At 45.4% G+C, this 22,690-nt stretch overlaps 1 protein-coding gene across 3 annotated transcripts; it reads right to left on the reverse strand.

Moving 5' to 3' along the window:
- Window positions 1–323: 323 nt before the first annotated feature.
- Window positions 324–21,557, reverse strand: KIAA1614 (KIAA1614 ortholog). Of its 3 annotated transcripts, none has more exons than XM_077277927.1 (10): window positions 21,129–21,557; window positions 15,656–16,365; window positions 15,506–15,569; window positions 13,246–13,377; window positions 9,666–11,293; window positions 9,389–9,443; window positions 7,867–8,107; window positions 1,728–1,834; window positions 1,425–1,588; window positions 324–911 (listed from the first exon to the last, which is right to left on the reverse strand). In XM_077277927.1, exons 2-10 carry the CDS (start codon window positions 16,341–16,343, stop codon window positions 718–720), a joined length of 3,273 nt encoding a protein of 1,090 aa, XP_077134042.1. In that variant the 5' UTR covers window positions 16,344–16,365; window positions 21,129–21,557; the 3' UTR covers window positions 324–717. The 3 variants fall into 3 exon arrangements, with proteins under 3 accessions (XP_077134042.1, XP_077134041.1, XP_077134043.1); XM_077277926.1 differs by having other exon boundaries at window positions 15,506–15,584; window positions 21,129–21,496; XM_077277928.1 differs by lacking the exon at window positions 21,129–21,557 and having other exon boundaries at window positions 15,506–15,584; window positions 15,656–16,163; window positions 16,229–16,361.
- Between the last annotated feature and the right edge of the window lie 1,133 nt (window positions 21,558–22,690).

Genomic DNA, 22,690 nt, shown 5'->3' on the forward strand with positions numbered 1-22,690 from the left:
ATGCGCATGGAACGTCGCCACAGGATATGCTCCCTGTCGTAAAACGCGCCAAGTGAGATGGAGGAAGACTTCTTGGCGCATGCGCATGGAACGCCGCCACAAGATGTGCTCCTTGTCATAAAACGCGCCAAATGAGTTGGAGGAAGACTGCTCGGCGCATGCGAACGACGTGCCATGGAGTGGTCTGCCCTGATAACGATTGCGCCAAGTGAGTTGGAGACTGTACGGTGCAAGCGAACAGCCCGCCACAAAATGACGTTTCCTGATGACTAGTGCGCCGAGTGAATTGGAGGTAGACCACTCAGCACATGGCGCACCACAAGTTGACTCATAAACAGAAATGTTTAATATATTAAAATCAGAATAGGCAGTGAGGAGAGGAGGCTTCATAAATACACAAAAAAAACACTGAGCGTGACCTGTGCAAAGGGTGGGGGGGATCCAAAACGGACAATGACGACATCTTGTGTCCCATCCACTTAATACTGCGCGGTATAACAGTTCGGAGGATTACAGGAGACTACAGACGGGTGTACGGCTCTTCACGGTGTCACACCAGTGTCAAATGACAGTGCAAAATAGTCCGGTAAACAAAGACGACCCAAAAATATAACATGGGCTCCAGGCTGGGAGCGAGTGGCCATGTCACCAGATACATCGCCAGCTCCAGATCTCCTAAGTGTAAGTACCATGTGACTTGTGCCGCCGCGGGATCGGTCAGCACTTGGTCCTTCTCTGATGTAAAACGCGGACCGACAACACGGATTCACGGTGCAGGATGTCGCTCAGCTCTCCCAGTCCCAGTGTGGACACCTTGGCCCCGTTCACCTCCAAGATCTCATCTCCCACTCTCAGGAGGCCAGAATAAAGCTTGGCAGTGTTGGCGTCACTCATGTCCTGCACGTAGATACCTGCAGGGACGAGCACACATGTTTTAGCATCATTTTAAAGGGTTATTTCCACCTTCATAAATGGGTATTGTCGGATAGTACTACTAAATACAAGCAATTTTGCAATTTACTGCTTAGTAAAATTCTCAGCCATTCTTGAGATAGTAACACTTTTTGTTTACATCTTGTTGCCTTGGAGACCGACCACCACTGCTAGACAGCAGAACATGCTCAGGGCTTACAAGCTCTTTTCTATTCGGCTTAAAAGCCTTGTTTTGCAGCCGGCGAGGATCACTAGAGGGCGCTATTAACTCCTAATTCAAACAAGTTTCAGCATAGTGCTTACAAGCTAGAGAGCAGCAGTGGTCGGTCTCCTAGGCGACAAGCTGTAAAGAAAAGTGTTAATATCTCAAGAACGGCGGCAAATTTTAAAACACAATAAATTGAAAAAGTTCTTGTCTTTACAAGTTCTTTCCGACAATAGCCATCTATGAAGATGGGAAACCTATAAGATCATGTTTGTCTTTCGCTTACCTGAGTCTGGCCTTCCATTCCCAGAAGAAATACTGAAGCCGAAACCTCCTTTTTCTAGACAATGCAGTTCCAAAAGGCGAGTCCCATCTGGATAAACCTCTGTTACCTTCCCCAGTGCCCGCGCCATAGCAGGAGATCCGATGTCTTCTACGCTGAGCGCCCGCCTATGGGTGCAAGAAAATGGTGACTGATACTGCATAGCACAGACGTCATAGATGCTGTACATCATCAATGTCTGTGGATTTGGTAATGCAAAGGTTTTCTTCTTGCATGGCTGCCGTATATCGGTCACCGGTGACATACCTTGGAGCAGTGTTCACATCTCCGGTAATGTATGCGGCAGAGCGGTCCGATTTCCCCAGCAGGTTCTGAACGGAGGATGCTCTTCTGGGAAGGTTAAATGGTGACATCTGGTGGTAAATTGAGAGTACTACACATTAGATATTATACTTCACATGACTGAGCACCAAAACTACCAAGTGTCTGATCATTTCCAAAATTTACCTAGAAAACATATCAATAAATATAAAAAAACTTAACTTGCACGATTTAATGTATAAGATGCTCCTTCAAACTTCTTTAATTTTACCTCAACTATTAAAACTCTGCACAACAATTTTGCTCATTACTTGGTTACTAAAAATCATTATTTATATCAATACAATTCAGTTTTTTAAAAATTATGACCTATTTCTAGAAAAGGCCACCATCGGGGTGTAACTAGAGTCCTAGGGGCCCACCTTCCACCACCATCACCTTGTTGCTTTAATGCTACAGTGATGCTGCCCCCATGTATGAATAATGCCCACTTTGTGCCTCCATGTATGAATAACACCCCCTTTGTGCCTTTGTATATTATTAATGCCCCTATATATGAATAATACCCCCTTTGTGCCTTTGTATATTCTTAATGCCCCCTTTGTGCCTTCATCTATTAATGTCCCCATATATGAATAATGCCCCCTTTGTGTCTCCATTATTAATGCCCCATATATCAATAATACCCCCTTTGTTCCTCCATCTATTATCAATACCCCTCCGCTGCTCCTTCCGTCCCGGCTCAGGTGGTGCGAGGAGATGAAGTGATCCCATTGAATGGCCTGACATCTTCACCGTACATGTATCCTCTGGGGGCTACAGGCCTGAAGCAGCTTGTGACTTACCGTCACGAGTAGAGGGGCAGGGGACTCATGGCACCTGGATCACCTGTATACACATCCTGAGGACGGTGCACAGGTGAGACTAGCGGTTTGTCCGTCCATCGTGACCCAGTCACAGTTGCATCCTATCTGATCGTTATGCCATTGGCCACCAATATTAGATTGATGGTGGGTCTGACTTTTGACACTGCTGCCAATCAGCTGTTTGGATGGTCTGCGCCCCCTTTATCTGTACAGCGCAGCCCCATACAATGGGTGGACCGGTGTTGCAGTGAGTAGGACAATCCCTGGCACAGTGGCTCTTCTGCTAAATACCAGGAGACCATGTTCTCTGCCGTCCTAATACTTTCCTACATGGTGGTTTTAACAGTGCAGGCGCTATAAGATCCCAGCACCGAGCACAAATAGGGTGACGGGTTTCCAGCGGCTGAGCGTAAAAAAGAATATTCCTATTCACTTGCAGCAAGCAAAGATCTGGAATTGGCGAGAAGTCACAGAAGTTTTCATTGTGCAGCGAGTAAAGTTAATTTACATGAAAGTCTTTAGGGCAATTATCGCAAAGATGCCGGCGGTCGGCAGCAGAGCGTCCGGTATAATGTAATGCTGAAGCAATTAGTGTGCGCTGTCAGCACTGTCCCTGCAGGCTCTGCTGATCTGCACGGTGTCACCTGCCGCCTGCACGCACTCGCTGGATGCCCACGGGGATTTATTTTAATGGTGACACCCTAGTCAATGTCAGGGGTGACAAGGATGGTGCTGGAGGGAACAGGATATTAAAGAAGGGGAAAATCTGGAGAATTCGGAAGCATTAATGAGTTATATTCCTGACTGAGTCATTTGCAGGGAAGAAGAAAAGCTGCAGAAACTCAACTGCAAAGTTTTGGGTAATCATTTTTTTTTTCTTCCAAAAATTTAAAGGGGTTATCCAGTCTGACGAAAACACAGAGTAATTACCGAAAAATATGATCTGCCGTGTGTCAGTGACGTAACTTGGAGCTTGTAGGGGCGGCGTATATCTGACCATTACTGGGACTGATGACAGCTGATGATTGGTGGGGGTGCCGGCTATCAGACCCCCACTGATCTGATACTGATGAGAGGCCATCAATACAATGAGTCTGGACAACACAGTGTTAATTTATGAGAAGATGAAAGGTGTTCTGTGGTTCTGTCCGATTTGAGCCACTGAGTTTACTGATTGGCTGCAGCGCTGTCGAAATGATGTCAGACCAAGAATGCCAGGCCAAATATGTCAGGCCAAGGATGCCAGGCCAAATATGTCAGGCCAAGGATGCCAGGCCAAATATGTCAGGCCAAGGATGCCAGGCCAAATATGTCAGGCCACGGATGTCAGGCCAAGGATGCCAGGCCAAGGATGTCAGGCCAAGGATGTCAGGCCAAGGATGTCAGGCCAAGGATGTCAGGCCAAGGATGCCAGGCCAAATATGTCAGGCCAAGGATACCAGGCCAAGGATGCCAGGCCAAGGATGCCAGGCCAAGGATGTCAGGCCAAGGATGCCAGGCCAAAGATGCCAGACACAGGATGTCAAGGCCAAGAATGCCAGGCAAAGTGAAGCATTGCTCCCTCTGAAGACGCATTTCCCCAGCCGGATCTGTCCCCAGCAGCTGCATTTCGTATTTACTCACCAACTTTTGGAAAAACATGGCTCCCGTTATTGATGCCAGAAATGGATCCAGCAAAGAGGAGAAGTTCTTCCTTTTTGCTTCCATTTCTCTTTGGCTGCACTTTTTGGTTTTGCACTAATCAATAACTCCAGCAGCATTTTTACATCAGAAGAATACATTTCTACTTGTAGATTTCGGGGCTCGGTCTTGTTTTGCCGACGTCTCTGCCTATGATGGATGCGGCCGCTGTGCCCGGATTACAGGCTGCAGAGATACACGTACACGGTGCGCCAGCACACTGCGACTAATCCCGTACCTTATGTGTAATGATTGCAGCAATATTGCAGCTCCTGTATTGGTTAGTCACAGTGTGCTGACGCACTGTGTATGTATATGGCGGTATATTGGCCACGTAGCGGATTTGTGCCCCTGTGCATTCATTTAATACTGTAGGGCTACAAACAATCCTAGTGTGGTCTGCATGTGTTACCTCTGTTATCCAACTCCTGAGGTCAGCACTATTCACACACAGCAGGTTATTTATCCCTGGGGACACGTCCCATAGAAATCACAGCTTGCATTTGTTATTTTAGTGTGGAAAAGTGCAGGCAAGCGAACAAGGCACAGGAAATGCCTAAAGAGCTGTGACCTTGCAGCTCTGCAAGCAGACAGCAAAGAAAGCAGGATGCATTATAGCCGCCAGCTCTGAGAAAGAGGGCGCCACGAGGCAGAGCGCACCCCAGCAATGGTTATTCTGCACCAAGTCAAAGCCCTAATCTCACCCAGCTGTTTATATGCACCACACAGAAATATTACCCCACTGAAGACCACTAGTGTCCTCCCATAGTACTGCACCACTTTCACGGACCCAAATGTGCCTCCCATGTAGTAGTATACCCCCATAGTATATTCGCACAAATTATGTTGTCCCCCATACACATTGTGATGCCCCCATACTCAGTATAAGGCCCCCATGTACATTCCCCCCATACAGTCTGATGCCCTACTCAGACTCTAACCACAGAGCCCCCCCACATAATCTTATGCCCCCCACAGCTCTGCTTTATACACAGACACAACTTTGCTACAGCAAAATAGATACAACAGTGTCACTCCGAAACACACACAAACTACTCTCCTGCAGCACAGCACGCCCAACTCTGCTGCAGCACAACACGCCCAACTCTGCTGCAGCAAAGCACGCCCAACTCTGCTGCAGCAAAGCACGCCCAACTCTGCTGCAGCAAAGCACGCCCAACTCTGCTGCAGCAAAGCACGCCCAACTCTGCTGCAGCAAAGCACGCCCAACTCTGCTGCAGCAAAGCACGCCCAACTCTGCTGCAGCAAAGCACGCCCAACTCTGCTGCAGCAAAGCACGCCCAACTCTGCTGCAGCAAAGCACGCCCAACTCTGCTGCAGCAAAGCACGCCCAACTCTGCTGCAGCAAAGCACCCCCAACTCTGCTGCAGCAAAGCACCCCCAACTCTGCTGCAGCAAAGCACGCCCAACTCTGCTGCAGCAAAGCACCCCCAACTCTGCTGCAGCAAAGCACCCCCAACTCTGCTGCAGCAAAGCACCCCCAACTCTGCTGCAGCAAAGCACCCCCAACTCTGCTGCAGCAAAGCACACCCAACTCTGCTGCAGCAAAGCACACCCAACTCTGCTGCAGCAAAGCACACCCAACTCTGCGGCAGCAAAGCACACACAACTCTGCTGCAGCAAAGCACGCCCAACTCTGCTGCAGCAAAGCACCCCCAACTCTGCTGCAGCAAAGCACCCCCAACTCTGCTGCAGCAAAGCACCCCCAACTCTGCTGCAGCAAAGCACACCCAACTCTGCTGCAGCAAAGCACACACAACTCTGCTGCAGCAAAGCACACACAACTCTGCTGCAGCAAAGCACACACAACTCAGCTGCAGCAAACCACATCCAACTCTGCTGCAGCACAGCACACCCAACTCTGCTGCAGCACAGCACACCCAACTCTGCTGCAGCACCTGAAGATGCAATTAAAGTCAGTAGATATCCCTATATTCCTGGGACAGCTCCCAAAAATAGGGAGAGTCATTCTGAATCAGGGATGGTTGGGAGATCTATGTAAAGTATCCCAACCCGACAACCCCTGTTCATATTCAGAGTATACGGGCGTCAGAGGGCGGTCACCTTCACAGAGTATCCTCTTCTATCCTGAGTGTACCGTGCCTGCACAGAGCGGCTCCTGCTGCATCACATGGGCTCTCATTATCAGGGTAGTCACATGCACTTGACCACTCGGAAGCTTCAGTAGAATTAGAAGGTATTTAAAGAATAACTAAAGTTGTTTTTTTTCATTACTTTCTCCAGCATGGAAACTTAGCAAACTTTGCAAATCACTTTATGATTTTCCTTCATTCAAGTAGCAAAATAACAAAATTTGTATGTTGATGGTTTCCCACCTCTCCTCTTGCTTTTCCCCAATCTGCATTGCTCTTATAATGTGCTCACCAGGAGTACAGATGATGGCAGTGATGGGTCAGCTCAGCCCCTGTGTCTCACTAACTCTGGGGGTTAGCTGCTGCAGGAGATCGCTGTGATACACAGAACACTCAGGAGGAGACAGGGGCTGACAAATCACTGCCATCATCTGTACTCCAAATTCACATTGAGTTAGGAATGCAGCTGAATGCAGGCACATAGACTGGGGAGAAGCCGGGGTTTGGAAACCACTTACATGTAATTTATTTTCTATAGGAATGAAGACAAATCCCCTAATAAAGTGATTTACAAAGTTTCATAACTTTCCATGCTGGACAGAGTTATTAAAACATGTTGAAAGTTTAGTTACTCTTCAAGGAGTTTTCTAAGATTTGAACAGTAATGGCTTATCCTTACGATGACAGGACATCAATATTAGATTGGTGGGGGTCAGTATTTTACCTCCCCAACAATTAGCCAATAGAAGTGGCTGTGTCGCCCCCTGGAGAGCTGCATCTTCTTCACTGTGAACCCCCTCCACTCTGCACAATGCCACACCTATCAGAGCCGTGGCTAGGTTTTCCTTTCCCTGGGGCAAATGTTCAGCCCTGTATCTACAGCATATACCATGGCCAAGGTGATGTTGCTTGTTGATGCTCCCTTTGGCACCCAGCACCCAGGCACGCACTTCAGTTGTCCGTCCCTAGACATGCATGCAATATAAGGCAAAGCCTTTGTAAAATGTATGACATGCTGGTGAAGGGAGCAGTGTAAACTAGAAGAGGCCGCGCTGAGCTCACCGGAACACTGCATCCTCCTCAATCAGGTGATCAGCGGGAATGCCAGTGGTCGGACCTCAGCCGATCTAATAATGATGGCTATTCATCAACATGAAAATCATAGAAATTGATCTCATGCACTTGACATCGGGAGCCCCAATATCAATTGTAAACTGTGTGGGAGTAAATGGGTTAACGTCTTGGAGCCACCGTGTCAGATCCGATGATAGATCCTTATTAGCAGTGTAGGACAAGTGTCTGAGCTTTGTATATAGGACATATATGCAGAGATAAGGCAGGTGCAGAAGGCAGATAAGGGTCTGCAGGCAATAAGGAGGTGTCACCACAGGCACTTATCAGCGGCTGTGCACACACAACAAGCTGTCATTCATGTTTATTCAGCTGGGATGCTGCTCTACTCACCAGCTTCAGAGATTGCAGTGATGGACTCTTCTTTATCGCTCCCAGCTTCTCACATCCAACATATGAATCACTGTCCCCATTTGCTGTTGTGGGTCCTTTATGGAAGTCTGGAGGAGATATATGCTCCAAACTAGAAGACTGGAACCGCTCCAACTTGGGTCTTGACGTTAGGCCAATGCTGGAGAAGATTTTTCTCATTCCACTACGAAGGTCTGCTTTTTTAACCTCAGATTGAACTTTGCTGTGAAAAAGATCACAAGATGGAGATTGTTTAGCACCAGGGTCCTTCACCATGAATACGAAATGGATGATTCCGCAAAGGGGAAATCCTCTTTTCAAGCCACATTAAAGGGAATATGTTAGCAGGTTTTTGCTTTTTTTTTGTTATATAATTCTGTTTATTACATTTTTCAAAAGTTAACAAGGCAAATAAACAATAATAAAACCCCATAACCTGTAACCCTCCCCAAAACCTTTTCTAGGTTTTTGCTTTTTAATCTGAAAACAGTGTAAAGCAGGGGCAGAGACAATGATTCCAGGGACGTGTCACTTATTGTGCTGTAGTTTTAATACAATCAGTATTTTATCAGCAAGAGATTATAATTGCTGGACTAGGCCTCACGTGCAGGGCAGTCCATCTAATCTATGTAACCCCGCCCCCACTACTGATTGGCAGGGTGCTGACAATACACTGTGTACACAGGAAGCTGCCAATCAGTGGTGTGGGCGGGGTTATACATAGCTCAGCATTCATAGCACAGCTACATTTACAACAGAGAAAACAGGGATTTTATCAAAACTACACCAAGTAGCCCAGTAAGTGATGCATTGCTGGAATTAAGCTCTCTACCCCTACATCATGTAACTCTTAAATTACATATCAAAAAACTTCCCTTTAAGGAGCAGAAAACTAATGACCAGCACAGCCGCCACTCTTGCACCAGGATATTTGTAGTCACAATCATATTTGTTTCTTGGGGAGCTCGATCAAACCAACATGGCTGCCAATTTAGGTACAGCAGGGATTGTCAGCTTCGTTATATATGATGGAGCAGTGGTGCTCCGCTCTGTACTCTGTTTACTTGCTTGGTGTCTGATCACAACCTTTCTAAAAATGAGGACTTCTCCCGAATAATAAGTCACCAATATTATAGCAGTGGAAAACCCCTTCAAAGTTGATTTCAGCAGAACTAGCCAACGATCTAATTGTATAGATACCCCCTGACTTCTCCTCTACAGAGGATGATGGGGCAGAGCAGGATCAGGCAGTTTGCATTTTAGACTCCCGATCCTGTTGGTCTTCATTCTCATTGACGACACAAAGATTTGGGGGATTCAGGGTTCAGCATTCGGCACACAGCTCTCTCATGTGTGTGGACATCTTAACTTGTGTGAAGAGCAGTAATGGTGACCATTGTGGTCAACCTTCTTTGGCAGAAATCGTTACACCCAAAAACTGCAATAATCAAGCAGAACAATATAAGGATTACTATTTATGGATAAATGTGCCTTCTCGGCTCACCTCTCTGGCACCAGCTCTATGCATCGGTCTTTAGTTGCAATCACTGGACCAAAACCTTAAAAAAAAGCAAACAGTAAGTGAAATGTATCATTAACCAGAACCATAATGACTCTCACCACGTCTGCAAACCCTTACAGAATATTGTATCAGATTAGCTTTACCCTTATACCTCCTGCGGCTCCAGTTCTGGCCTAGATTCTGAATATCTATGGCTCATATCATACACAAATATAGACTTTATATTATATAGACCATGATAAATAGCAGACTTTCTTACCAATGCGCTCATTGTTTGCAGATTGTTGGCGGTTTGTTCGAGGTTTCTCCGTGCACTTTTCTTTTTTCAGGAAACTCTCTTCATTTAAGGTCTCCTCCCTGGATTGACTACTGACCTTAGGACCAGGCCCAGATTCCCGAAGTTCTTTAGTTGGGTTATTTCTCTCGCAGTGCACATGTCTGTTACCGGGGTGAGAGCTGTCATTGTCTCTTAGTTCCCTTTTCACCGTTTTCTTCCCAGAAGCCGTTCTGTTCTCCTTAGCTTCCTTGCTCCTCTTCTCCTCTGACTGTTTCCTACAATTTGAAGATGCTTCTCTACCCCGAGGCTCCATTAATTTCACGCTGGAGGTAGACAGATGATGGTTGTCTATGTCTCCAAGAACATCAGGATTAATCACTTTGGAGTTTGGCACCAAGTTGGAGTGAATTCCCTTTTTGTCCTGAAACACTGGTACCTTATTTCCTCCATGTAATAGCTGTTGGTTAGTACCCTCAGTATGGACTGCCAATCTACCCATTCTAGATAGCACTGCGGTGGGTGCTTTTCCCGGTGGAGGAATAGGCACACGGTTAGAGAGACCACCATGCATCTTGCCAGAATCTGATGGAGGGACCACAAATGGCATACAAGGAACCATGGGAGCAATATGGGCCCTACCGTCTGTCTGATCCATTGCTCCTTGTCTACCATCTAGATTTAATACAATGTTCCCTGTTTCTAATTCTGTATGTAATGTGTTGAACCCCTTCTCCATATCCAGATTGAAACTCTTGGGTTTTCTTGTGGTTTTAGCTTCCAGGTCTTGTGGCATTTTTGCTGAACCAGTTCTTATAGAATCAACGTAGTACCCACCAGTCATGGCACCCAACTGTGGATTAGATTCTGAGATTTTTAGAACAGAATTAGGTTCGAAAATAGAAGACTTCTCCCTAAATCTGCTTTCTAGAGCAAAAACAGAGGTACCATTTTTTCCTTTAATTACTTTTTCCGAGTTTGATCCTCCAGTTTTTGTTGGAGCATCTGAGAATGAGCGCGTTGGGCGTAACGTGGCGCCATGCTCAGGTGTATTTGGTAAACTGTTGTATAATTTGTGTGTTCCCCATCTATGAGTCCTGCTGCCATCTTCTTCTCCAGAAGAGTCTGCAGTAGAGTCCCCGCCAATGTGAGTCTCGCGGATCAGCTCGGTATGAACTCGCCATGGTTGGGAAGGTAAAATCCAGTGAGGAGAGGGCTTGACCCCCATAGGTGAGCTGAGGGAGCCATCCTGAGTAATTTTTGACCCTAAGTGAACACTTCGTAAGTTAGTACCATGAGTAGCAGCTGGATTGGGTCCTGATACTTTGATGTTGGATCCACAACTTCCACACTGTCCATGACCAGATGGTGACAATTGCTCCTCCCAGGAAGGAGACCCATTTGCCTGTCTCTTTGGTGGAGGAGTGTTGTTCAGAGAAGCAGTCTGTGGAACATGTTGCCGTTCTCGATATCTCTCTTCTACATCCCTCTCAGATTCATCCTGAAACCGTACATGAGATGGAGAACTCCCACGAGAACCTTTGTGCCAAGAACAATAGTCACTGCTTGAGCTGTCACTTTGAGATCCCCCGTCGGTCACACCACCAGTGGCACTGAAAGCAGAAGAAAATATACCCGAAAGTACATTGTCAAAACTCAATTTTCAGGATGACTTCACAATTTCTGGACATAATGTGAACATCTTGGTTAGTGGTCTGTGGCAATGGGCATGGTAGGACAATGGTCAATACTTGATGTTGTAGGAAAAGTCATTTTCATTTACATAATGTACACAATGAGCCGTGTAAAGAGACATATACGGCCTGAAAGGCTCCGATATTTCAGAGAAGATATAGTTAGAAGATTCGGGACAGTCGGCAGAGATGAGACTAATCCGGCTCTGCTCCTGGCCGGCTCTTCCCAGCACCACTGCTGGTGATTGACATATCTCTCCCATAGTGACAGACCTGTTAATCACCAGGACATATAGCTTGGAAAAGACATGGTACCAGGTCTGATTTACAAAGGATATCCTCTCTGAAAATCCTCAGTGTTTCAGATAAAAATATACCTGGCTGAAATTGTGCAGCCAGGATCTGATTCATGCTGCCTGCGGCTTGGCTTATCTTCCCGCCATATAAAAGAATCACCAGTTGAATCTCCAATAATCTGTTGGTTGGGTATCAAGAGGTTCCAATATACACAGACTGTTAGCCAATATCGACAGGTTGAGACAACTTTAGTCTGAAGTGTATGGGGGGCTATAATGGGATTGTACTAAGTTTAGAAGTTATACCCTATGGATGGGATAGTGAATAACTTTCCAATCACTGGTGGTCTAATTGCCAAGACCATTACCGATCGCGAGTACAACCTCATCTGAATCGAGCGGAGGGTAAGCATGCACACCTCGGCTCCATTAATTCTTAATAGGCATGCCAAAAATCAGCCCATCTCCACACTCAATGGGGGGGCACATGTTCAACCTTCACTCCATTCTGACAGTGCTCTGTAGCCCCATTCCCGAGATCAGTGGGGGGGGGTCCGGGCAGTCAGACCCCACAGCGATCATGAAGTTAAACTAAATATTTGTCCTGGTGAAAGAAAGATGGTGATCGAGCTCAGTGGGACCAGTTGACCACCTAATGTGTATGCGGACCTCCTGACTCTATCCCAGCAGATGTCGTCAGGGTTAAATAAGGATTGGTGATCTTGATTTTCAACGTCAATAGATAAGAAACCACCAAAGTTGCCGCAGTAACTTATCCCCCTCCTTCCATTGAAAACATGTAACTTTGGCTACCTGAGCATGCACGTGTCTGCGAGCGTTCAGCCAAGGCATCCATGTATAGGGCAGGGGTGTATCAATGAAAATGGCCCTGTGAAAACGAGTATTGTTGCTGGCATGCGGAGACGTAACTTACTGATGGCTTTGAACGAGATTTCCTCAACATTTGGTAAATTATGCAGGAATTCCTGCTGAAGTTTACAAATGATTAACCCAAGAAACGAGGGAAGATCTTCAGCAGCGCATTCTCGTGGGTTACACAATATAGACAGTATTATTGGGGTATTATTGCAAGGCAGGGATCATTACTGTCATACATGAAGCTTTGCCGCTTGCTCTTCGACACCTCTGTAGGAAATAATTACTGTGCAGATGACGGCTGGAAACGTTTCATTAGCATCGTCTTTCTAATGAACAGGTTTATGGGCTGAGTAATCCAACATGAAACAACGGCACAAACATGGGTATTGTATGGAGGCAGGCGGCCGGGTATAGGTATTGTCTGAGCTCATTCACCATGGCGGCTCGATCACAACCTATAGGAAGGGTATAGATAATGTCAGATATACTCAACGGGGCGACTGATCGGAGGATGCCGGTGATACGGGCGACTCTCACCGTCTCATCCTCCCTTTTGTTATGACTTGCTTTGGATTTTGATCTTAATCCCTTCAATCCCATTCTCTATGTTGTGTGGTCCCTTCCTACATTTTACCATCTTCATTTCTCTTCTTTTTTTTTCGCACTCTCCCCCACCCCCCATTCCCTTTTGCTTACCGGCGTGGCGGAGGCTGCGAGTGTGGATGTGGTAGTACGCAGTGGGAGGCTCGCAAGGGACTAGCCCCCTTTGCTTTCATCCGTGCTCTGTGTAGCAGCTGCTTGGCCTGTTCGTGACGGACACTGAGCTCCCTGGGAGAGGATTAGAAAGGATTTTATAATGACGCCACTTCCCTGAGTGCATCAGCCAACGTCAGACTGTATAGAAAAAAAAAAAAACCAGGGTGAGAGCGGAGACTGCCGCTGATAGTGCCCCCTAATGCATTTTTGTTAGAAATACAAAAATAAAATGCAGCAAGCTGCGAAACTAGGACATAACCCATTTTAGGAAAGGAGATAGGGATTGTGACACATGGACATATGGTTTAGGCTTAAAGATTACAGACGTTGGTCACTTCTAGCTGCATATTAATATTCAGCGGGGGGGGAATCTGTCGTAAGTCAGTAAGTAGATGTCCATCTACCAGCAGATGCTGCCAGCTAAAGAAGAGCCGAGTGCTAGCAACCCAACATCGGCTTCTCCTGCATAAAAATATCTGCCATGCACCACACAACATTCCCGAATTTCACCTACGTTAAAAGAAGACTCTAGACAAACTTGAAAATTATAGAAGCTACCCAAAATTGGATTTGCAGCGATTTTGATAAATTTGTATGCCATTTTCAGGTCACTGGTAAAGGGTATAAAATACTACATACAATTAGAGCTGGTGCAAATCAATTTGCACCACGCAGTTCACCGGTCACGATGGTAGTCTTCATTCCCTGGACGGAAGCCAAAGAAGCTCCTCTTACCTGACAGCATCCCCGGCTCCTCTTCTGATTAGCTGGCCCAGATACTCAAAAGAAGAGCCACAGATGCTGTAAGAGGCGGTTCTCCCGCTATAATCCAGCCGACATACACCACCCTCATGGCTGATGGACTAGGTGGTACAAATTCATCTCTACAAACAGCTTGATACTTTGTGGATTAGCATTTTTTTTTTTAAACATGGTATAACACGACACATTAGTAAAGAAGATAAATCCATTAAAACATCATAAAAAAGCTTTTTACGTATAAGAAAAAATGCCATTTTAAAATGCTAGAAAATAAAGCCAAACATGTCACTCGAAGCAAGGATCACCAGGCTATGACTTGCCTACTTTAGACGCATCATACAAAAAGAGCGATCACCGGAGAAGGACATCATGGTCAGAAGAATAGAAGGAACAAGGCGAAAAGGAAGACCAGCAACACTATGGCTTGATACCCTCAAGATTACGATGCAGAAGACCCTGGTGGACCTATCTAGGTTTGCACAAGATCGATCTTCCTACAGAGCGTTCATCCATCAAGTCGCTATGGCTCAAGACCGAGCCAAAGGCCATTAAAAAAAATGGAAAAAGAAAAGAAGACTGCGTGAAGGCGCTATACTCCTGGACTTGTACAAATCCCACACAGAGTCAACTCCTGGTCCTAAAAATCTTTGATATCATCGGTCTGGGGCAAAAAGCTTATCCAACAAGTAATCTGATTATGTCTGAAGGTGGATTTCCACTTTGAAGAGTTTTATGGGGTCACAAAAACATGGACATGCTTCTTTTAGCCCCATTCTTAACCATGGACTACGTCTCGTATTGCACCCAAGTCCCATTCACTTTAATTAAGCAGAACAGCAGTGACTGAAAGAAAGCAGCCATAGTTTATACCAGTGTTCCCCAAGTCCGGTCCTCAAGAGCCACCAACAGGTCATGTTTTTAGGATTTCCTTAGTATTGCACAGGTGATTGAATGCTTGCCTGTCCAGGTGATGCAATTATCACCTGTGCAATACTAAGGAAATCCTGAAAACATGACCTGTTGGTGGGTCTTGAGGACCGGAGTTGGGGAACACTGCTTTATACAATCCCAAACAGGAATGTGGGAAGATCAATAAGGTGGAGGATAAATGTTAAAGATGTATCCACACTTTTGAAAATGATGGCTTTCACCAATATAAAATTGCTGGAGGTCTAAATATCAGCAACCCCTCCAATCATGTGTCTGAAGAGGCTGCGGTGCCATAGTGGCAGCCTTTTCTTTGCCTACAGCAACGGTAGGATGGTTTGTACTTGTTTTCACAATACATATTTTAAGTGACTTTTCAAGATATTGCAGCGTTGTTCCACTGAAGTAAATGCAACAACGGCAGGAAAACCTTGGAGGAGTAATTTAGTTTGGATGCCCCCATCATCAGAAGTCAGAGGTTAATACGCCTCAGTTATGTGGTGTTACTCACCGGCAGTCATCCATTAAGGGTATCGATACACCAGAGTCAGCGTCTATCTCTCCAGGGAACAACCCTACAATACAAAACACTAGTCATTCCATATAATGTATATCTGTAGACTACTGAGGTGTAGCCAGTCTCGCACACATCTATACTCACAGGTGGCGTCTTTGGACACATGCCCTTGGCTGGCTGAACCGCCATTTGCATTGTCCACATTGTGACAGGCTGTTTGGTTCAATTTACATCTCAGCTCCTTCCGGTTTCTTTCTACTCGTTCCGCCAGGCTCAGCGAAGAGTGGGGGTCCCCAGTAGTGCCTGGGGTATCACACGACGAGTGTAATAAGTCGTGAGAACATGATTGTGAACTGTCCTCATTACTATGAACAGAGTTGGACAAGTTTTCCATTTGGCAGTTGTTGAAGTGACTCAAGGTAGATCCACCGATGTCACAAGTCCCCCAAAGCTCATCAGCTCTCCACATCTCAGGCCGAGCCCCAGAAAACAGCTCCTGCTTATTACAATCCAACAAGTCTTCAGTCAGGTAAGTACGAAGCTGTGGAGACACCAGCGCATCTTCAGCAATGTGGTCTTCACTGCCGGGGCTCTCACGGCCTCTCGGTTCCTTCGCCTTCATCTGTTTTTCCTTCAGGGCCTTCACCTTTCCCTGCAATACAGTTGTCGTCATTCCACGTTCTTCATGCTTCCCCGATTTCTCAGGTTGTTCCGTACCTCTCGTCTTCACACTTGCAGGTCTTACTTTTCTTGGGGATTTGCTAACCCGTCCTGTGGATCTTCTTTTGTCAGTGGGGGAGACACATTCTCGTGTGTTAACCTCCATCTCCATCTTTTCCACAAATAAATCTTATCTGCAGATTTAAAAGAAACATCTGAGTATTGAAAAAAAGGGTATGAAGCTGTGCAAGAAAAAAAATAGTTTATTGTACCGATATAAGAGGTGCGGTGTCATCACAGGCTTTATCATAACGACTGTTCTAAGAATTTATTTAAATCTCTTTAACCTCTCATAATTTAATCGAATAGATTCTCCTTGATCCTAAAAGTTAGGCAACCTTTGCAAACGTTTTTCAATGCTTCAGTGCATCTAAAATAAAAAAAGCAACTGCTTTCAGGAAGCGTTTTCAGCAGGGTCATTATCATCAGAGCCAGAATTACAACAAAAAGGAACAGCTCTATACACAGCTGATACCGCAGTAAAAAAAAAGTAAAACATTTATGTTGATTAGTGATGAGCGAATATACTCATTACTCGAGATTTCTCGAGCACGCTCGGGGGTCCTCCGAGTATTTTTTAGTGCTCGGAGATTTAGTTTAGATTTACATCTGTTAGCCAGCATAAGTACATGTGGGGGTTGTCTGGTTTCTAGGGAATCCCCACATGTAATCAAGTACTCGAGTAACGAGTTTATTCGCTCATCCCTAATGTTGATATAAAAATAAAGTTATGATTCTCGGAAGAAGATGAGGAAAAAATGGGCAAAAAAAAAATTGCATTGGATTGAAGGGGTTAAGGTGCACCCTTAGCTTTTTAAGGGTTAAACAACAGCCTTAAAATACACTTTTGCTAATAAAACCCAAAAGGACACTTGTTATTCTATTTCAAAGTCTAACCCTACAGCCGCTTTACAGCTCCTGAATAGTTCAGCTGCGAATAGACCATCAAAGCATTCCTCCCAAGGAACTTGCAAGTGTTTGCTCGACTAAAAAGATGTTTGTTCAGTAGGAACATTTGTCTTATAAATTTCTGGATTGTAAGGAATGGTCTAGACTGAATGGCCCAGACCTTATTTTACGTAGTAGGCTGAGATGTAGGTGGATAGTGAAGAGAGGAGCCGGGGAAATGCCGTCAGAGGTGTCCTGCACGGAGACCTGAGTATGGCTCATCTGCCGTGGGTACAAGGATTGGGCCGAGTGTAGTTATGTAGTAACCTCGGCTAATTGTCGGTATTTGAGAGTCTAATATACCTAGCTGAAATCATACAGCTAGTGTCTGATACATGCAGCACATCAGCGCGAAAAATAAGGGTGCACCCACCTGAAACGCGTCGATGGATGTTTTCATTCGATTTTTAAATTGCACTGACGTCTTTGTACGACTTCACATTGGAAACAAAGATTCATCGTGATCATGAAGCTGGAGTCTCCTCACAAGACAATAACTATGCCCCCGCGGGGAGCTTTATGGCCGAGCAGCTACATGCAAGCCTTACACCACCAAGCACAATGCCAAGTGTCAGATGTAGTGGTGTAATGTCTCCACCACTGGAGTGTTCGAGGTAGTGATGAATCCCTCTTCCCTATCTGGCAGTCTGGGTTTGGTGAATGCCTCGAGAAATTTACTATTGTACCAAAATTTGGTGGAGGAGGGAATTGTTTTTCAGGGGTCGACCCTAGCCCCTTAGTTCCAGTTACGGGCAATCTTAATGCTTCAGCATACAAGACATTTTGGGCAATTGTATGCTCCAACTTTGTGGGGACAGTTTGGCAAAGGCTATTTTCTATGCCCCATGACTTTACTCCATACACAAGGTCCGTAAAAACATAAAGAGACCTAAACCCCATCCAACATCTTTGGGATGAACTAAAATGGAGATTGTAAGCCCGGCCTCTCCTCCAACATCAGAGTCTGACCTCACAGACGCTCTTCTGGATAAATGGACAATAATTCCCACAGACACCTCCACAATCTTATAGAAATCCTTCCAAGGAGAGTGGGCTGCTGTAACTTCAGACTGGAGACCAACTCCTATGGCTTTACAGTGGGAGGCCATACAGCTCACTAGGTGTCCCAATACTTTCGTACATACAGTGTGTATATGACTTTCATCATCAGAAAACGCTTTTTCTAGTTATTGAAAGTTTATTTAAAAAAATGTTTTTTTACATACTTTTTTCTACAAATTAACATTACACATGTGCATACTGGGCAGTCTGTGACCACAAAGAGTATTCTGCAGGAAGGTTTTTCCGGCCTCGTCTAGACGATGTGGTCATGCGTCACAGCATCTATAGGAGCTTGTAAAGGCATACTTTACCTGTGACACAATGTGTCAGTAACTCACACATACATCATCTGACGTCAGATATGTTCTTATTCACATTTGGCACGCTGACAGTGAAATGAATAATGCGAAGGAAATCACACAATAGTTTTTTTCATCCATTTCACAAAACAAAATAGGGAAAACAAATATAAATCTTCTCTGCCAGACGTGGTGATACAACTCAAGTCTCCATATAGTGTGGAGTATACTGAGTATCCTAAATGACCCAATAGACAAAAAAAAACCAAAGCCGCATTCCAAGCCACATTTGTCCTGCTTCCATAATTTCATGGCAGATGCATAGAGAAGGGGGCTGGCTTATCTATTGCAATGAGCAGTCAGCCAGCCCCCTCACAAATCTTTATCATGTGCCAATACAGGAAATACTGTACTGTTTTGGTCACAAACCAAAAAGAATCTTCCTGGACCAGACCTTTATAGCGGAAGATCAGAAACCCTTGGAGACAAAGTACAATGGATGGATTAAAGTATTGGAGCATTTCAACATTACACCTACAAGAGCTTTTATGACTATATACACAAACATTCAAAGGGAAAGTAATACGGACGTTATACACGGGGAGCAATGAGGAAAGATGTTACACATGGGGGAGCAATGGTGCCGGATGTTATACACAGGGGGGGGCAATGGGCCGGATGTTATACACAGGGGGGCAAAGGGGCCAGATGTTATATACAGGGAGGGGCAATGTGGCCAGATGTTATACACAGGGAGGGCAATGGGACCAGATGTTACACACGAGGGACAATGTGGCCAGATGTTCAACACAGGGGGGCAATGGGGCCGGATGTTATACACGGGGGCAATGGTGCCGGATGTTATACACAGGGGGGGCAATGGGACCAAATGTTATACACGAGGGGCAATGTGGCCAGATGTTATACACGAGGGGCAATGTGGCCAGATGTTATTCACGTGGAGGAGGCAATGTGGCCAGATGTTATACACGGGGGGGCAATGTGGCCGGATATTATACACGGGGGACCAATGGGGCCGGATGTTATACACAGGGGGGTAATGTGGCCAGATGTTATACACGAGGGAGCAATGGGGCCGGATGTTAACCACAGCGGGCAATGGGGCCGGATGTTATACACAGGGGGGCAGCGGGGCCGGATGTTATACACAGGGGGCAGTGGGGCCAGATGCTATACAGAGGGGGCAATGGGGCCAGATACAGAGGGGGCAATGGGGCCAGATGTTATATACAGGGAGGGGCAACGAGGCCAGATGTTATACACGGGGGAGGCAATGTGGCCAGATGTTAAACACAGGGGGGGCAATGTGGCCAAATGTTATACACAGGGGGGACAATGTGGCCAGATGTTATACATGGGGAGCAATGGGGACGGATGTTATACACAGGGGGCAATGTGGGCAGATGTTATACACGTGGGGGGGGGAAGACGCTGGATGTTATACACAGGGGGGGCAGTGGGGCCGGATGTTATACACAGGAGGGGCAATGGGGCCAAATGTTATACAAAGGGGGGCAATGGGACTGAATGAGAAACCTGAATGTAATAATGAAGACATGTATTCCAGTACTTTTCTCTGTATAGTGTATATACTATGACTAAGGACGTTCTTGCCAGAAACGCATCATTTTTTTAAGGTCTTTCATGGATTTTGCTAGTTTTTAATGAAATTGAAATAAAAGTTTTTTAATATTTACCAGATGAATGTGCTGCTCTCCAACCGCCTTCTTCCTATGTTAGTATTTTGTGTAATTTAAATTAGTAAGCACATGGGGACATTTTTTTGCACCCGACAATCCTTTTTAAGGGGCATCTTACAGAATTAGCGATCACGTGGGTTCTATAAATATGGGCACTTCAGGTTTAGAGACCGATGGTTTGAGCACGGTTATGCGCCATCACTGCCCACTCATGTTGACCTGCCTACTATGTGGCATTAATATTTTAGCTTATGAGAATTGCCATTTTGTCTTTTGATATCGACATCCTATGCATGTATAAACTGTTCACAGAAGGTGGCCACATAACATACATAGAAATATGCAGTACAACAACCCCGAGCCACGTTACCAACAAGGTATTATAGAAATATGTCTTTAATGGTGTCTTGCTCCATCGGGTGCAGTGGGTATGGTTGGCTCAGAGCTATAAAAGCAGCAGAACTTTCATATTCTTCCTTAGTAGAAAGCTTTTTTATTTTTCAACCTGGGTTTAAGCAATAAGAGAAGAATTAACTAAATCAGCAATTAGTATTTTGGTTGCCTTGCGGAGAGCTAAGGAAACGCCTTGAGGAATTACATATACGCTGTGGGTTTACGAATTGGGACTGGGCCTCAACGGATCAGAAAGAGTTAAAGTAACTGTGCAGTGGAGACTGTTCACACAAAAAGAGTTCTGTGCCAACAGGTCTGATACTTTCCAGACATTCTGAGTAACGAGATGGGACTTTAACCCTTGAGAAATCGCCTTTCGGTATTTGCCTATGTAGGGCTTCCGCTACGTTTGGAGCCTACTGATGACAGCGAGGCATCCTCCAGGGCATTGGAGGCCAACATTATCTTTCTTACCAGTTGTCCAGTGTCTCTGGAGTCCTCCTCTGTCTCCATGTGTTGTTGTGGCCCTTCTAGCTCTCTGGAGCCCACTGGCACACCTGGCTTCTGCTGCAGGGGTCTTGAGATAGTGAAGCACGCTGCTGTCTGCTATGGCTGACTCCCTGGCACATCTCTGACGGAGAGCCTGGCAGCTTCAGCTGATCCTTTCCATCCCAGCCTGGAGAATGCACAGCGTCCAGATGTGCCAGGAGGTCTAGGGGAAACTCACGACCTCTAGCATCAGATCTGATCCTCGCTTTCTATATTATTTTGTAGCCCACATTGCTTCCATATCATCCCGTGTCTCCTTCTCTGGCCATGGCTTCCTCCCCTCCTTCCTTCACTCTGCCTATGACCTCCTCTCTCCTTCCCTCCTCCTCTGACTGAAACTCTCACCCCCTCTCTGCCCCAGTAAGCGTATACTTCTCAGTCAATATCTAACCAGCCCTGGGTACACAAGAGCACAGCTGGCTTCTGAAGACCTAGAAGTGTTGAAGCCGCAAGCCAACTCATCAGAGAGGGAAGATGGCCTGGAATTATAGCCCTAGGACATATTGAGAGAGGGGTTATATCTAAGGGAGAAGTAAGGAGGAGCGGAAAGGAAAACATTGGAATAGTCAAAATTTTAGGAATGTTTCACTTTGTAAAAAAAGTTTTTGATGGTTCCTACATTTATCGAAATGGACACTCGTTATCAAGCACTTACCTCGTCAGTTGTACAAACCTCCCAACAAGTGCCGATCGTCTTCCTATGTCAATCAACGCTTTTTACGTCTAGTTTGTTTGCCCCTATATAAGGGACTTGGCCGTAAGATTCAGGTCTAGCAGATCTGCGATAAATTCATGTTTTGTGGTTTTATTTCGACCATCAGAAGAAGCTCTACTAGACAAAATGTTTAGTTTTTAGTGAGGTTTTCTTCACTTTTTTTGTTTTTCTCTATGGGACACCTTGGTCGGATATACAGCATATAATGGAACATACTGAAATTGGCATGGTGGTATGTGTAACGCCCCCAAAAATATAGACTTTTGTGAATGAGGTATAGTACTGCTTTTAGACCGGCACATAACTGGGGAACAAGCGTTCCTAATGTTCCGAGCGTCTTTCCAATGACTTTTAATCTGGCTTTATCTCATCATGTACCAAATGTACATTTTTGGTGAAGAATCAACAAGTGGAACACAATTGTGAAGTTGAACGAAATTTATTGGTTATTTAAAATTTTTGTGGAAAATCAAAAACGGAAAACGCCCCACTTTTCAGTTTTTGATTTTCCACAAAAATTTTAAATAACCAATAAATTTTCGTTCAACTTCACAATTGTGTTCCACTTGTTGTTGACTCTTCACCAAAAATTTAATTTGGTATCTTTATGTTTGAAGCATGATATGTGGGAAAAGGTTGAAAAGTTCCAGGGAGCCGAATACTTTCGCAAGACACTGTAAAGACGTTGTTGAATTGTCCATTTTTGGTGCCATTTTTGCCTATGTGGAGCCTGAACAAATGCTTCTAAAGAGAAAACAATTGTGGTTCAAGT

This window comes from Ranitomeya variabilis, chromosome 8 (genome assembly GCF_051348905.1).
Source record: "Ranitomeya variabilis isolate aRanVar5 chromosome 8, aRanVar5.hap1, whole genome shotgun sequence".
Taxonomy (NCBI): domain Eukaryota; kingdom Metazoa; phylum Chordata; class Amphibia; order Anura; family Dendrobatidae; genus Ranitomeya; species Ranitomeya variabilis.

Coding starts and splice junctions, on each gene's coding strand:
- KIAA1614 (XM_077277926.1), bottom strand. CDS start 16,343: ATGGAGATGGAGGTTAACACACGAGAATGTGTCTCCCCCACTGACAAA. Junction 13,378..15,505: donor CCCTTAATGGATGACTGCCG/GTGAGTAACACC, acceptor ATCCTCTCCCAG/GGAGCTCAGTGTCCGTCACG. Junction 9,444..9,665: donor TGCAAACAATGAGCGCATTG/GTAAGAAAGTCT, acceptor CTTTTTTTTAAG/GTTTTGGTCCAGTGATTGCA.